The following is a 17,363-nucleotide window of genomic DNA, read 5'->3' on the forward strand; positions in this document are numbered from 1 at the left end:
GGTTCTACAGGAGGAAACTACTAAAGCTTTGCAGCACCCATACCCTTGCCCAGCTTTTGCCACAGAGGATAAGACTTTCCCCTTATTATTAGTGACTTATTAAGCAGACCAGAGTGCTGATGCTTCAAAAATTCTGCTACTCTGAAAGGCCTCTATGATACCAGACTTACTTCAGAGTCTCTGCGAGGAAAAAACTCTGTTGCATGTTGTCATGGGTTGGGGATGTGATGTAAACGTCTCGGATGCCAGAAAAACCAGCTTCTACTCTACAATGTTTTTCCAGGGCCTGAAAAAAGGAAAAGAAATCTCAGTAACACGCTGTAGCATGGAGTAACTCATTAATCATCATCAGTTGCATTACAAGTCAGCTTTACAAATCAAATTCCAGGTGTGTAGTAGCCGCTGTCTTTCACTGAAGGTGTGGTGATCACTCCAGACTCTGGAATAAAGCTGGTTCGAATGAAACAGCAAGAGAAACGTAACCACCTAAGTTAGTTGATTGATTGACCCTGACATTACACAAATAGCAAAAACCTCTCAAGTGGCAACTGTAGCCGTTTGTGGAGCCTCTTTTACAGTGGCAGCAAGCCAAATGACAGTTCTGCCACTGAGATGCAGGCCCTACTAGGACGTGGGGCAGCAGCCAACATATAAATTCTCTGTATAAAGAAATGTCTATGAACTGTGTACAATATGGCCCAGAATAAACATCATTGCCTGAGCTAGAAGGAGGTGGGGGACTTCCCTGTGCGGGAGGTCTTTGTGGGCAGAAGACAAGACAAAGGGCAAAGGCAGGTTGCTGGTTTTCCCTGTCCCAAACTATGACCCAGTGGGTTTCTGAGCAGTCCAGATACTTCAAATAGAAGGTTGACTCCTTTTGCAGAGGACTGTTACATTAATAGCAGGTTTCACTGTCGCAGCGCTCCTCTCCGTAAACAAACACACTGTTTTGATTGGACTGATTGATTGTTAGCATAGGGAGAAGAAAACATTCACCATGCCTCAACAGAGACGCCGCACTAAACCGAGCTATTTTGTGGATTCCTGCCCCATTGCTAATGTGTCTGATTGTGTCCTGACACAATTTAAATAATTTCTGCTCTTTTTATTGACCGAAGGCAAGATTTTTTGTAAGCATCCAAGCAGCCTGTAAGAGTTACTACTGCAAATTTTCCAGCCGTACCTTCACAACCTCCCAGCCCCACTGCCTGTACTTGGGATCGTGTGTCAGCCGCCACATGTACATGTAGCTTTCCACCACTTCTGGACGTAGGATGTAATAGCAGCTCGCTGAGTCTGGTCGCCATGGCTTTCCGTTCCAGCATCAAAACGAAAGGCTTCGGGGCCGAGTTTGGTATCTAGACAAAACCACACACACACGCAGTGATGAGTCTGAGGAGAATACGCAACCAGACTGTCCGGGTGTTTTTACGCTGCTCAGGCTGCCAACCTTTAGCTAAGGCTTGCGTGAGGTCAGGACGAGCGTATCAGTCATGCTTGTGTGTCAGATCCATCTCACAGCTGATGTCAAAATCGGGGCAGCTCCCAAGAGTGCATGGGCTGTGCCCACTGCCGCTCCAGCTGCTGCTCACTCCGTGGTATGCCTGGGTCCTATCCAGGTGAGTGAGGATAAAGTGTTTCTGAGGGTGGATACAACTGACAAAACACAGACTCGGACCAGGTTCGAGCGTGAAGAGGGCAGGTACAGATCTCCCCCCATGTCCCAGCACTTTTTTTGCTGTGCTGTGCTCCTAGGAGCTGCACTGTCCTTGACCCTGAGAGCAGAGTTTCATCACCGAAGACAAACTCAAGAACCCAGATGGAGAAAAGAACAGAGGGGCAAGATTCTGTTGTAAAGCCTCAAAGAAAAAAAACACATTCAAAGGAAAATCTAGCCATGCAGCTGACCCTGCTGTCCTAGAGATACTGGTACGCTGCTCCCAGGCAGGGGGTTTGTTTCACAATTATCAGCCCACCAGACTGAGCCACTTCACCTGCGCTGTGGCAGGGAGGCTGATAAGAAGTGCCACCTGGGGCCGGCAATCACATCTTCTGCCTTTCCTTCTGGTCCACTTCTTTGAGAAGAAGACATCAGGAGGATGGGGAAGGCTTAAGCAATTTCCACTGATATGTATAGATCAAATGTTTGATCAAGGTCAAACAGTACTTTGGTCTTTTTGAGTCTCCCTTCCATGAGAATCTCCATCTCTTGGAAGCACTAGCTAGCACTCAACCCCACCTACTCCAACACCAGCCCTCTCCCTATTCGAAAAACAGGGACACTGAGCACAGAGGTTGCTTATTAACATGCCACAAGGTTTCTCTTGCTGCACCCACGTGTCTACCACATGGCTGTGTTTCAGGGAGTCATTTTATTTCTCTAAATATTTTGCACACCTTCCCTGGGCCCTCCTGTCTGTTTGGGGACCTAACAGTGTTTGCTAGCTGGACTGTTTGCTGAGAGCCAGAGTGACATGCACAGACATTCTCTGCAAAACAATGAGCTGGCTGAAATGACAGCACCGTAACCAGTGCGGGCAGGCTTGCTCCTGTCCTTTCTATGCTGATGGATACTGCTGAAGGTGAAAATTTGCTCCAGGCACTCACAACCAGAGGGTTATTAGTTCGGGTGGCTTGTTTTTAGTTCTGTAAGTGCTGCGGGGGAAAAAAAAAAAAAGAGTTATTTGAAAACATCATTTCAGGCTAGCTTGAAGTTTATTGGGCAAACATGCTGGACACCAGCTGCCAATATGGGCTGGCTAATGTGGTGATGGTGTGAAACAGTTTTTGGGAACAGTTAGTGCAGACAGACCTGTGCTTGACAGGGTCCCGGCAAGCAGACTGCTGCTTCACTGCCTGCAGTCTCAGAAGAGCTACAGAGATGCCTACAAAGAAAGGAGCGGTGTCCACAGCAAGCTCATCTTGCTGAAAGCCCTGCAGGCAGAGAACTAACCCCAGTTTCTCATTCATCACCAGTCACTGCTCCCAAAGCGCCGACTGATCACAGGGTGGCGAAACAAATTTTACTGGACTTGTGAAACAGAAAGACTTAGCCAGCCTCTGCTGAGACAGCCAGGAGAGGCCGAGTAACTTCATTTTTTTTGGTTCCTACCGACAGCTGCAATCTCCCAACACTCTCCTGTTGGGCTTCTCAGCTGCTTTGCTCCATATGGTGGGACACCTTGCAATTAATCTCTGCTAATCCCCTTCCTGTCTGCGAAGGATGTGAAAGGATAGGCTCAAACTCGAGTCTTGCTGGGAGAAGGCTAGCTCTGCGGCTGGCAGGCGGGACCAGGATCCAGCTCTGCGTTCATTTCCCAGCTCTGCCACAGAAGCTCATCTGCCTGTCCCTCCGCTCCAGCTGTCTGCCATGTAAAACATGCTGCTTTCTCTTCTAGGTATCTCCGAAAAGACAAGAGAGACATACACAGGGATGCAGGGGCTGCTGACCCACAAACCCCACGGCCACCCGAAAGCTGAGTCTCCTACGGCTGTAGGTGACCCCTTACTAACACTTTCTACGCAGCCCACAGGTTTACCTGAGCGTGCATAAGACTCGTGACATGTGTTTGTTATTTCTGCAGCCAGATCCATGTAATGTTGCTTCCTCTGCTCTCCAGCGTGCTCAGCTCCAAGTGCTATCATGCCCCCCGAGAAGCAAGCCAAGTGGCCCATTTTGTGATCCAAGATGCCACCTCTCCATTCAGCAATGTAGGTCAATCCTCCAGCAGACTTTTTGACCAAATGCTTTTCTATTGCCTAAAGGGATGAAAGCCAGGATTTCAAGATACTTAATGGACAGCAAGTATAACTTCCTACGCATTTCAAGATACTTAGTGGACAGGAGTGAATACCAAGGAAACTGAAAGATCAAAGACATTTTTCCTGGAGCATTCTGATGAACAGTGTCCCCCACCAAAAATACAGAGCAGCAACCTGCTCCTTACCTCTAGTGCATCGTTGTACATCTTTTTAGCTTCAGAGTCTTTCTTGTCTGACATCAGCCAAGATTTGAGGAGATATTCGTAAAAGCTGTCCCCAAGCCCCCCAATGGAGACGTGGTCTGTAGAGGGAAAGTCAGAAAGGAACTTCAGGTTCATGATATACAGTCAGCAGTTGCTTTACAAAGAGCAAACAACCATGTCCTATTTAACGCCCTTGTTCTCTCCTTCCTTTTTCCAGCTTCCTGGGGAAAGCTTGCAGCATTTCTTTTTCAAACAAGGATGAAAGGTGGAAAGCGCAATCAGAAGAAAAATGTTCTGTCATTTTAAAAAGCATGAGTATCCCTGACCAAACCTATTCAGAGGTCTTCTTTTGCAACAGTTATTTCTACTGCAACTTAAAGAAGCTTCCCATTCATGAAGCAATCATCACAAATCTCAGCCTAATAAACCAAAAGCAGTGGCAGGTATTGATAGATCTCTGCTTATATGAAGCCACTGAGCGGCTGCCTGCCTGCCTCAGGAGAGGGAGGATGCCTGTGGATCAACGCACAGCTGCCAGGGGGCTGCTGTAGGGACCTCTTGAGCGTGCCATTTGTATTCCTAGCTCATGGTGGGACTCTGTGCCCTGGGGAGGCTGGTGTTGTTGGCGTATTGAAATGATAAAGTCAGGTACAAGGATGTGCACTGAATATTTTCTTCTGCAGAAATCGGATTTTCAAGGCTATCTGTTCAGAGTACACAATGCTATGACCTTACAGGAGGATGCTAAAGAATTGCACTGCGAAATGGGCATGACAGCTGCAGGTTTCTGCCGGGGGAACTGCTGGATGGATTTATTTTTAAACTATACCACAGGGGGAAAAGCAGCATTCATTCTTTCAAATGGCCAAGTATTCCACTTTTTAGAAGAACAAGACAAATTACCCACCATGGACTGAACCATCCCTGTTAATTAACAGTGTCCCCTCTGTGTCTGCACATCCTCATTTTAAATGTAAGCAGATGCGGCAGGGTTTTCAGAGTTAGCTGTTCAGATTTTTATTTTCCCTTTCACTGTACACATATAAAGTCCTGAGGCTTATTCTAAATGCTAAATCCTACCAACAGATCAACAGCCATGCATTTTCCCGACCTGAAGAGCAAATACCCTGATACAGTGTGTCCAATGATCCAGAATAATCCATAGCAAAACAATGAGATTAGATGCATGAATTCAGAAAAAAGAGGACAGACTATTTGCAAACACCGGCTGCACAGCCTGTCTTTAAAGAGGAGCTCTGTGATCCTAAGTGTGTCATTCATAAAATCACCAAAGCAGGAGCTCTGGTGCGTAATTGCTTTCCATATGGCATCAGCTTTGCCAGCATTTGCCTCCTAGGCACTTTGCATAAACAAATCTCTTATTTCAGCAGGGGACTGTGCTTTAATTTTCTAAAGGTAACAACTGCACTCAGAAGAGGTGCAGCACTGCCTCTTCATTTAGAAGATCTGCTCATTCAGCCAGGTCAAAGATACACCTTTTAAGAAAATCACAGCAATTCCAAGAAAAACAGCTTCCTGCAAAGAGCTTTAATAACCAGAGAGAAAATGAGAGCCTGGCATCTACAGGGAACATCTCTGTGGCAGGCTGCAGCTGCCTCCCTACTTTGGTCCTAATCTATTTCTCACCAGCAGTATTGGAGACACAGAAGAGGCTGATCAGTCTTTTCCCTCACTGGAATACGGATTCAGACTGCAAGGTCGTATACGAGAACTGCCACAAACAGCCTGTGCCATGAGCCCTCGTGACGTGAAAAGTCTAGGAGAGAGGTTATCTCTAGTCCTTGGGCATAAATCAGCCTATCCCAGAACAAGTAATCAGAAGCTACTTTTAATAAGCTCTGAGAACCAGCAACAGGCCCCTCTATACGCCAGCAAGGGGTGGGAGCAGGTCAGTACAATGAAGTAAAATTTGCAGACATAAATAGAATGAAATTAGTGGCAGAAGAGCTGAATACTGAGTATCAAGCTGAGTATTTTAACCTTCTGAATTAAGAACACAGTTTCCCAAAGATTCCGTAATGTTCAGTTATGGCAACAGACAGGCACTTCTCTCAGCACCAATGAATAGGCAGAACTAAGGCTTGTGTCTGGAAAAATGTGCACTTTGGCTGCCATTGGAAATAACTTAAAGAAAATGGCATCTCAGGGGTGCAGTAAGTGGGGGGACAGGAGATTAGCTTTTCAAGTGAAACATATTGCAACAATTCTGCAGAGACAAATGCGGAGGGGAAGCTGAACCTGCTTACAAAGGGATTAAGATAATTTTGAAGATCAATTAATGGGACAAACACAGAAGACTATATTCTTCCTCAATGGCAACAAAGGACAGCTCTGGTTTAACGGGACAACTGCAACTATCCAAGATGCTTTGTTGGGACACCTTTGAAGCCAAGCCCTGTTGATTGCCATCAGAGGTGCTGATGTGGCAGTTAAAGGTCAAGGATTGCTCACAGCTAGAGCTCTCTCACTGTCTCAGATGATGGCAGCCATGCAATTGTCTGTCAGTTACAATCAGAGCTATTAATACAGTAGTTAGAAAGGTCTGGAGTGATCTAGCAGAGCAAACAGGGCAACAAGACACGGGGACAGCAGGTAATGAAACGACTCAAAGAAAACTGCTTAAACAATATGAATGTAATCCACTGACAGGTTAAGAACAGCTTCTGCAAAAAGAGACTTTTCTTTTCTGGGACAGACAAACACGAAATCCAGCAACCCTCCCTTTCCAAAACAAGCAAATCCTTAACAGAGTGGAAAGTTGAGGTCAGAGGTCTAGGGCACAGCAGCAGAAGTAGCCTCTCGTGTTCCTACCAGAGGGCAAGCTTCTGCCCTTTGGTGGCACAAAAAGATGGGTCTGGTCTCTGGGTAAGGAAGTGGTTGCGTGCATGAAGCAGGAAAGCATATAATCTTTTCCTGGATACACTGCTTCTAGTATTTCCTTTTTTTTTTTTTTTAATCCCAAGCTCCTTCCTGGTTATTGTACCTCTTTCATATCAGAGCAGTATCTGCTTAATGCCCAGGTCTTCAGTGCTGGCTTCCTGATGGAAGAAAAGAATACATACTTGTCTCACCCTTCTTGCACCAAATTGCACTGTGCAGAGGTACCATGGTAACAGGTACACACACGCACACAAGAGAATGCGTCCCTAGATCCTAGGGGGATCCAAGACTCTGCAAGCCCTCTGCCTCTCCAGGTGGTTCCTCACTTGCTGCAGCACACTCGGGAAGTAAATCACATCGCAGTTCTGCTCCCAGCCTTCATGGGCAACTCCCAAGTAGATCTGTGGGCTATGTGATGACTGCAGGATGAGGTCTTAAAAAGATGTGCTGATTTCTAATATCTGTGTGCTGAACCATGTACCATTATCCTCCCCTGTGCAAGAGAGGCCCTAATTCTCTCTGGAGGTGAGACACTCAGCTGGAAACAAGGCTGATGGAATAAGTGCGCAATTACTACATTGCTTCTTACAAATCGGGTTGCATTATCTAATCACATGTATAACGGGCTGCCTGACAAGACGTTTTCTTGGCTTGCTTCTCTGACAGTTGCTATGCTTCCTAAAGAATAATGGAAAGACTGAAATGCTCCAGGCAGGACTCCGAACGCACAGTGATACCTACGCTGCACCCAGTTCCCTGTCACTGGGCTGAGAAAGTTAGGATAAAGGCCCTGCGGCTTCTCAACTCTGTTCAGGACTTTGCGGATGTTCATCACCTAGGAGAGATGAGAGACAAGAACTATGTTACTTCTTCGCTGAAAAAGCGGACGGTTTTGCACTGTCACTGAGAACTCTGTAATTCATCAGTGCTGATCCCTGGCTGAACAAGAACAGCAGCCTGTAACGTCGTGAATCATCATGCAAGCAGAACCCAACGACATTGCTCTCCAGTGAGAGGTCTTTGAGCTAGACTCCTCAGCACAATCTTTATTCAGCTCTGTGGGATTTTAGAAACTATTCTAAAAACCCTGCAAAGGCCCCAGTTCAGCAGTGGAAGCAGTTTGCCAACAGTGGTCCAGAAGCAATCCCGAGGATTTGGGATCTGGGTGGAAATGTATGAGATGTGGAGGGTGATTTTTTTCCATGATCCAAAGGGAAAGGAGTGGCAGGGATGAGTGACTCACACAGTACTTAAATTCACCATGTGGTCACTTAACATGATGAATTGGGGCCTTTAATTTCAACAACAGACAGCTCCTTTAATATGCTAGAACAGCCATACTTATTCTCTAAAACCTCCCTTGGTTTCACCCCCATTAAATCCAATAGGCCTTTCCCATAAGGGACAAAGTTAAATGGTATGCAGCATAAATATTCTATTATAACCTACAGAGCAGCTAATGCACTCTAAACCTTTTATAAAATTAGACAGTTTGTACGCCAAAAGCTGGCTACAGACTTAAGTTGGTGCTTCCAAGTAAGTCGTCAGGCTGCATAATATTTACTGAAGTTTAGTAGCATGGCATATTAATGACAAGTTTGAATAAAAGACACAGATGGACTTTATTCTTCCTAAAATCACACAAGTCCCAAGCTGCAAGTTAATGAGTTGATCTGTTCCTCTGAAGTAATTTCCCCCAGGAAGGGGTGTTTGAGCCCACATCATCCTACGTTTCTTCTCTCAGAGGGCGTTCGGATGAATTCAATACATGTTCTGTGACACATCAGGCTCGCTCAGCTCAGGAGAATCCATTAGAAAGGTTCTGCCCTTACCCCTCTATGGGCTTAGGAGGCAAAGAGGAAAACATGTTAGGCTGGGGACAGAGGCTTGACCCTGCCTCAGAATACCTCAGTTTGAACCTGAAGTGTGGATGCAATCGTAGTTTTTAACAGTGCATCTTCTTGCCCTTGTGCTTTCAGTGCTCACCTCTGCCCCCACCGCCTCTGCATTTCCTTTGCGCACGTTTTCTTTCCATACCACTGTTCCCTTCACTGGTCTTTTCTCAGCTCCACCTTCCCCTGAGCAATTTATCATTATCACCATCCTCAAGAATCTTTAGCTTGTCTCCTTTATTTCAAGTCACCAGTCTATCTTCCCTACAGAAAAGTCTCCTGGATTTCTAGTTTTACTTCACCCTTTGCTTTTCTCTCCCGCTCACCCTTCTGAGACATTCCTCTTGCCAATCCCACCCTTACTGCTTTCCACACACTTCATCCTACTCTCCGTTTTACTTTCCTAGCTTCCTTCTCTTTCTCTCCCATCTCTTCTCCAGATTCTCTTCTTGCTTCGCAACTGACAGACCTGCAGTGGACATATCCTGGAAAAGTATCGTTTTGAGCTTTTTATCGGCAATCCTAGTAGCACTGTCTGCTTTCAGCCCACCGTGGGGCTCTGGACAGGCCCCATTTCCTCTGGCCTCATGGGGGCAGTTTGGATTCTAACTGGAATAATTTGTCTCCCTCAAAGCTGGTTCCTCAGGGACGTGCAGCGAAAGCTAATGACCTACTGGTATACAACAGCATATCTATTAAGTTGCTCTCACGTGCGTTACAAGATCACTTGTGGAAAAAAAAAAAGCTCAAGGTAATGTATAATATTAATAGATTTTCAGTTACAGGTTACACAAAAGGAATCCAATATGTCAACTGTCAGGCCTTTCCTACACGAGAAACCTCAGCAGAAATCTTGCTGGCTGGAGCATAACATTTAATGCCTGTTTAGTGTAAAAAGGTCTGTAAGTACAAGGCACTACCATTAGGATATCAGAATTAACAATTATCTTTGCAGTCTGCATCCAACAGGTGGTTTCATTTCGGCTGTGTCCTTGTCTGAGTAAGTTTTTGCTAAAGCTTCAGATGACTGAGACATCGGGAAAAACGTCCCCATCTCCCCGGTGGCTGCAGGTGATGGAAAGGCATGTGGAGGGGCTACAGCAAATGTCAACGGCCAAAGAAAACACTGGGTAGAACGCCTTCCAAGGCCTGTGGGTATGACAGATCTCTAACAAGAGCTCACTGTGACCTTTTCAGTGAGCTGCTCTGAGGCCTGTGACCTCTGCAGCCTGCAAAGCACAGGTTTCTGAACCTGTGGTCCCACTCTAGAAGGTTTCTCCTTCCAGAGTTGTACTGGTATCGGGGAGAAGGACCACCTTGCTGCCACGTTGTCCTGCTGCAGGCAGACCCCAGGAGTATGAAGAGACCAATTCACTAAAGACCAGGATGGGAAGTACTTGCCTTTTCTGCAAACACTGGGGTTGCCAGAGAGCTCCGAGAGGTGCAGGAATTCCAAGTGCAAAGGTACCAAATTCTGCTAAGATGCTGCTTCCCGCGGATGCCCAACCCCAACTCCAGCTCATGCCACTGCAAGGAAGAAAAGACAGCCTTCACTGCCAGGAAAACACAGCCAAAGCCTGAGGTCCCCCCCTGCCCCAGTGCAGATCCTGCCTTTGTTACGTGCCTACAGTGCACACCCAGGGTCTCAGCAGAGGCCGTGTAAAGGTGTGCACAGATTTTTAGGACTCTCACACAAACAGTCTAGTAGGATGGGCAGTAGTTGTTACAGGTAATTGTTTAGGATAGGGCAAACACACAGACTGCACATATTGGGAAACTGCGTTTTGGCGGGAGGGTAATCCCTCCCAAACAGACCAGCTGAAAAGCAAACTTTGGAAGAACACCAACACCTGCCCTGCACAAGACACTTTGGGATAACATAGGTCTGTAAGTAGCTTGAGCAGAAACGCCCATGACTTTAATGTCCCACAAGTCCAACAGGCCGCTGTTTTATGCAGAATCCACACTGTCCCTAAGCACCTTGTTTCAACAAGATCTCACACTCTTTGTGTGTACACCGACACTGACATTCCCCCTGTAGGCTTGCTTGCAGGGGGATAAAGCGTACAGCAACACCAGTGCTAGGGGAAAGATGCCACTGGCCAAACCTGACTGCAAGGAAAAGCCATGGGGAATCTTAACATCTGCACGGACAAACCTGGCTCTGTAAAACACCCCACCGGTGCTCATCTCGTGTGCCTTGCAAGACTGGAGGGCCAGCATAAAACTACAGAAGGTGGTAAACACTGTCTGAAGAAGCCAATCATACAAAGTGCCTCCACCCCTACTTGGGACGTACCGGAATCCCTTCTCAGTTTCTGTTTGTCTTCCCTCACCCTGCCAATCCATGCAAAGAGAGAAATAAGCACTGAAGCAAAGCCAATGAGTCAGTTCTGGGGATGAGGAGGGGCATCACCTCTCCCTTAAATCTCAAAGAAAACTAATCAAAGGACATGGGAGTGCAAAGGCTCCTCCAAGCACCAACAGCCTCACCCTTGGATTTGCTTTTACATTCAACCACTTCTTGTATCTCACTGCTACAGATCACAGCTCCGCACACCTCTGCCATCTACACAGACATGGGAACGTCCTACGCCCTCCAGCCTTGCTCCCAAACCAGCCTCTGCAGGTGCTGGCCCAGGGATGCTTGGCTGAGCCATCTCAGAAGTGACGCGGCTTTGATTTTCCTATCTTTTTGCCAGCGCTGTTTGCGGTCGATACCAGTGAGGGAACAGGTTCCAGTACTGGGGGGTGGGGGTAACACTAGATGGCGCCGGAAAGCTTGCCTATTAGAAGAAAAGGGTTTCTGTGGTTTACAAGAGGCTAAAACTAACGATTTTTCTGAGGAGGGGGAAAAAAACCCCAAAAGTTTCCCCTCCGTGTGATATATGCAAAACCATTTCAGGTCCAGAGCTGTTTGTTTCGCCTCCAGACAAAAAGAGCCATTAGATAAGCAATATGTTCATGCTGTTTCAAATTGCTCAGTCACTGCCAGACGTCAGCCTTCCCTGCAAACTGTCAGGAGGCTGTACCGCCAGCTTTTTGCGTTGGAAAACACTGTATGCGGCTAAACCGGGTACCCCAATAACACCGAGTGTTGACGGCAGAAGCCTCCCTGTGCAGGCAGAAAGGTCCTCCAGTGCGCCCAGGTTCACGTTGGCATTAATTTAATACTGCACCGGACTTACCTGCTGAACCTGGCAGCAGCCGGCGCCGGGATGGGTGTGCTAAACAACCCCACGGTGTTCTCATATTTATAAAGAGTCAATTCCTCTTTCTTTATTTACTGCACTGAAGGGACACTGTAACAAAACGACCTCACAAACAGAAACTGCCTTCTGAGCTAGCTCAAATGAGGAGGGCTCCGTAGCAGCCAAATGGGGCCGTGTTTGTTGTGACAGTGGCTAATGTGGGGTCACAGCGGCTGACACAACCCTCCCCCGGGAACTCCCATCCCAAACATGCAGCCAGGCTCTGCCTGCAAGGACTGTGTTGTTGGGATCCCAAACCCTGGGTTACAAATCACAGTAAAACTCAAGAAGCGGTGGTCTGGAGGAAACAAGAGTACGTCTGCAATGTGTCCCCGGGTTAAAGAGCAGCCTGAAATGACCCCCTGCAGGAAACATTTTTTCAGCATTACAAACTGGACAAACTGGGCCTTCACAGCTGTCCTGTTTTATAACATCTTGGAGAAAGCTACCATTAAAAGGACCTTGGTCTTCAAGACAAAAGAAAATGCCCAGAGCTCTTCCCGTCCCCCAGATAAATGCATCTTCTTTAAGCACTGTCTAGTGCAAGCATGGACTGAAGTTTTCTCTTCTTCCCTCACTGAGATTCAAAGCAGCAAAAAGGTGCCAAGTCAAGAGAGAGACCAGGAGAGGATGATGAGGAAAAATCTGGAGGTGCACAGGTTTTGGGGAGATGTGCAGGAAAGCTGGGGCCAGGGACCTGGCACAGGAGGCACCGGGAGAGAAATCACAGTGCAACACACAGGCAGAGCGCAGAGCAGCAGCTTGAGAAGACAATGTACTCTAGGACCTGGCAGACAACGTGGCAGTTGGACCAGCAGGATGGAAAACAAGCCTGTGTGAGAGATGATACAGCGCCTGTGTGAAAACAAAGGCCACAGGGAAGCACATCAGCAGAGAGGGGACACAAGAGGAAAAGGTGGTGTGAGGCGATAGGAAGAGATAAAGCCAGCTGGCTACGGGAAGAGCTGGGCCGGGGGTGGGTGTCTTTGTATTTTAGGTCCTCAAAAATGTATACGTAGAATTGACTCAATGCCAGCTTGTGTTTCAAATTTCTGAATGTCATTCTTAACCCACCCCCCAAAGCTACCACCAACAAAAGCCTACACATGCTGCAAGAGTCTCCTCCTTTTGAGATGATGAGGTCTCTCTGGAATTAGCACATCCCTGCAAAAGTAGAACTGGAGAGAGAATTCCTTCTTGCAAAACTCTTCTGGGCTTTGTTTTGGCCCTGACATTTGGGTCAGCATGCCCTCACTGCATCACCTTACTCTCCTCTGCTCCCACTTCTACAAGCTATCGCACACTGAGTAACTCCCTTCCCCTTCAGGTTTATCGCCTTTGGCTGTTCATCATGTTCCTGCAGTAGTCAAGACTACAGATTTAGCTCGTTTCATCCTCGCTCCTAAATCAATTGATACTCCGAGCCCTCACAGCAGTTTCAGGGCCCTGAAGCCAGAGCTCAAGCCAGTAGTACAGGTTCTGGATTGTAGGTTCAGTGTTATTTTGATTTTCTTTGCTTTTAGTCAAGGTAATCAGCAAAACATTTTGGGAATGTCTAGGCAGACACAGTCCGTTTCAATTGTCTTCACAAAGGGCAGGGGAGGGTTTGGCATTTCTGTGAAAGGTTAGTCTATGCCGAGTCTTTGTCAGCCACAGAGGAAGCAGAATGTCTCTTCTGTAAAAAGAAACACTTAAAGTCGTGGTGGTGGCTCAAATTTTCACCGGGATCATGTGCAGATAAGGCAACTGAAGGGTGACATTGATATTTAAGCAATGGAGCAGTGTGAGCCAAACATTTGAAAATCTTGCACTTCACAGAGACATGAGTCAAACAGGAGATTTGGGCTAAGAGATGAATAATGATTTTCATGGCTGCTGCTCCGAGTTTTGCAAGAGGTGAGGATGAAAGGCTTTTGTTAACCCACATTTCCTGCTGTCTCCGTTTCAGCCGGCATGTAGCTTTTACCCTGGGGGATTTGTTTGCAGGCATCAAAATGAGCCAATAAGCCCTTCTTGGCAGGGAACACCGTCTACTAGCGAGAATCAGAAACTGGGAGTCCAGCCTCCAGGTTTGCCTCTGTTTGCCGAGACCTTCAGCAAGGTATTTAACCCAGCTGCCTCAAAGCTCCCCTCCAGCACCAGAACACCACCTACCTGACACAAATGTGGCTCTCAGTGAAGGATAACACCTGGCTGAGTGCTGCTGGCAGGGAGAAAACTAGGGGATCTGTATACTCCCCCCTTGCTAGCAACAAAACTGTCAGCCAGTCCCATCCAGTTCCTTTCCCGATTTTTCCAGATATGGAGCCTGGATAAATTCACATGCACCTAGTTGGGCACACTGCAAAAATACAGAGAGCACGGCATGCTACGTGCAGACTACAAATAATGTTTCAAAGAAAATGAGAGTGAGGAAAATGCTATTGCAGCAGGGAGCCCTGCCAAGGTAGAGGAAGAAACTGCGGACAGCCCAAAATTAATAAAACACAGCTGGGTTTAACTTGAGTCACCTGCAATCTTTGCCAAGGCACCTCTTGGTTTGAGTTGGCAAAACAAATGACCTCGAAGGAATCTGCACTAGAGGGGGCACCTCTGAGGAACTGCTGCTGTTCCTGCTTGAATCCTGGTCTTTACAAACATCAGTAATAAATGACATGCTTGTAAGGACGTATGTCTTGCTCCTGCCCGATTTATGACGCCACGTGGGATACCAGTGGGGGTGTTAAAGCTGGCAAAAGTTTCTCTCAAGTTCCAGAGCTTTACTCTTGAACACCTGTTAAAAGAAAAAGAGAGGATAAATATTTGATGGACTGCTTGTTATAACTGGTCACAGTGATTCATTTCCAAATCCCTTTTCAAACATACATTATTAAAACCTAAACTGCTTGCACTGCAAGAATCTGCTGTCTGAGGTATGCTGCTGCCCTAGTTCCAGTGACACGATAGCTCTGAACCCAAAGCCAGGCTGAACTTTGGTATCTGTCTGAATGTCCTCTAAAACCTACGTTAAACCAGCCCCAAGGCCCCCGCCAACCTCAGCCTGGATGAGGCAGCCAGAGCTGCAGAGCGCAGAACACCCTGAATCCCTCAGCAGCAAATTTCTGTGATCTGCACTGATCCAAAGAGTACTCTTTGGGGACAAATTCTTCCCTTTTCCCAGGTGGCAGAGGACACAGGGAAGTGAAATGCCTGGATTAAAATCAAAAGAAATCTTTCCAGGGTGAAGCACTGTTAGATTTACAATGGGGTTTGCCTAGCTTGTGTCATGTCCTGTTGTAAAACAAAACATGATTTCCAACCAACAACCTTTACTTGCAACTCTTTTCCGGGAAGGATCATGGTTTCATGGCTAAACTGCTCCTTTTCCATTTGTAATGCCTCAGTTTGGGGCTTTCAGTTATAGCTTATGGTGGCTTGCAGCACAAAGCCACCACGCACCATTATTTTGGGACAAACTGATAGAAGCACTAATCTTTGCTCCAGAGATTAGTCCCTGATCAAGGGAAGCCTGTAAGTGACTTAGGAGATAAAGCACAAACCTTTTACCTCTAGCCCCCTATACCAGCCCAAGCTGTCATAGCAGTTCTGAGAAAGCAGGAATTTATTGCTCTAAAAATACAGGCCTGAGGAACCTGAGCTCTCCTGTGGGCTTGCAGACCTTTGATACACTGACAAGGAGATAGGGGTTTGACTCAGAAGGGAAAGCAAGAGACGGGGACTTGATTTTTGCCTTTCAACCTGGTGACACTGACTGGGTATATGACAGGCACTGCCCTGGCTGCTGAGCATCGCTGCTGACTGCACTTCAAGAGGTCACGCTGGAGTTTTCTGGTTTAATGTGGTTTCTTTTTGCTCTGTTGATCTGAAACCTGTTGAAGTTGTGACTGAGACAGGCCCTGAGTTGGGGCAGTGAGTCTGTGAGTGTTTTCCCTGAAGGGAAATCACTGAGAGAAGTCATTCCTGGACTCATTTAAAATGCAACTAAAGTGACAGAGCTGCTCCTGTGACTCCACAGATCAATGGTGCCACTATGCAGCGATAACCATCCCATGCTATTTTGGTGGGACAGCACCCAGCCACGGTCAGTGTATGGCATGAGAGCTGTGCTCTTGTTCAAGAGCCAGTCTTCCAGCTGCTGCACTCACCAAACTCCCCCTTGAATCAGAGTTTCTGTTTCGCCTAAGACTTCCAGGGCAAAGGAATAATCTCTTCATCTCTCTACTGCCAGCTGTAAATTCCAGTCCAGTCACACTATAAAACAGATTATGGCATTAAGCCCTGGCCTCTACCAGGCTGGAGAGGAAGAAGGCAAGTGAAGTGAGAGCCTCCTGCTTTAGCCAGAACTCCTGGGGGGTGGGAGCATCCACTGAACGGCTGCTCCAGCATGCTAACGGAGGGGCTGTGGTGCCCAGCCCACGCCCACTGGGCGAGGGGACATTTTGTGAAGCTGTATCACTTTGTCACAAGAGTTGGCCGGATACTCTGCCCTGGCAGTTTGCCACCCTCCTTCCCTGTATCTCAGGGCACTTGGTCTTAGAAACTGCTGCAGCAGAGAGATTGTCCAGGAAGAGTTTGGAGCGCTTGCCACTAATCAGTTGCCCTCCTTAGTGCAAGGCAGAATCTGGAATGATGTTTGATGAAAAACTGCCTATGTTTAGAATAAAAAGGAACAAGTACAAAGACAAAGATCGCTGCAAATGGCATTTCACCGGGGAGCAATGTGTCCAACTGAAAACATGTCTTGCTAGAATTGCCCACAGGAGAAAAGATCTTTGCAAATGAGCCATGCACGGTGTGTGCAAGGTAATTATGTGAGACTTAATTAAAAGAACATTAGTGGCATTTCGATATTCATAAAAATGATAGGTTTAGCCTGTTGTTATGGAGGGATTATCTGATGCTCAGAGAAAAGCTGCTGGAGAATCCTTTCAGTTCATTATTGGTGACCGTGTGAGACACGCAGAGCCGCTGAAACAAACCTCTTCTCCAGTTAAGTAGTATGTGGCCAACAGTCCTCCAATATAGCGGATGTTCACCTCAAACAAGGATGCTTCTCCGTTCTGAAAATACATAATGATATACTTGACTGCAAAGTCTGCACGCACAAATGGCAGCTAAGGGGAACAGATTGTAGGCAGATACTTAAGTCTCCCAGTCCTCACCCACAGAGTAACACAGCTTTTTGTCTAAGATCTCACAGCACTTTATTTGCTCTACAGTGACAGGTGGAGCCCGAAGAGAAAAGAAACAACCAAACCGCCCATTTATCACCAGCTGACAATATGTAAATCAGTTAGGGCTGATGTATTGTCCATCCATCCAACTCTGTCTTGGGCTCTGCCTTGCAAAAAGCT

The 17,363-nt window shown here is 46.9% G+C and overlaps 1 protein-coding gene across 1 annotated transcript in view; it reads right to left on the reverse strand.

Annotated features, from left to right (window-relative positions):
* MAN1C1 (mannosidase alpha class 1C member 1) overlaps positions 1 to 17,363 on the reverse strand; it is a 68,741-nt gene that overhangs the window by 4,026 nt on the left and 47,352 nt on the right. The window contains 12 exon segments of the mRNA XM_037381877.1: positions 172 to 286; positions 1,184 to 1,294; positions 1,297 to 1,358; positions 3,540 to 3,759; positions 3,948 to 4,063; positions 7,608 to 7,701; positions 9,948 to 9,959; positions 10,173 to 10,220; positions 10,222 to 10,289; positions 14,694 to 14,755; positions 14,757 to 14,782; positions 16,989 to 17,069. Coding sequence (XP_037237774.1) covers positions 172 to 286; positions 1,184 to 1,294; positions 1,297 to 1,358; positions 3,540 to 3,759; positions 3,948 to 4,063; positions 7,608 to 7,701; positions 9,948 to 9,959; positions 10,173 to 10,220; positions 10,222 to 10,289; positions 14,694 to 14,755; positions 14,757 to 14,782; positions 16,989 to 17,069 — 1,015 coding nt within the window.

The sequence above is a fragment of the Falco rusticolus genome, chromosome 3 (assembly GCF_015220075.1).
Source record: "Falco rusticolus isolate bFalRus1 chromosome 3, bFalRus1.pri, whole genome shotgun sequence".
NCBI classification, from domain to species: domain Eukaryota; kingdom Metazoa; phylum Chordata; class Aves; order Falconiformes; family Falconidae; genus Falco; species Falco rusticolus.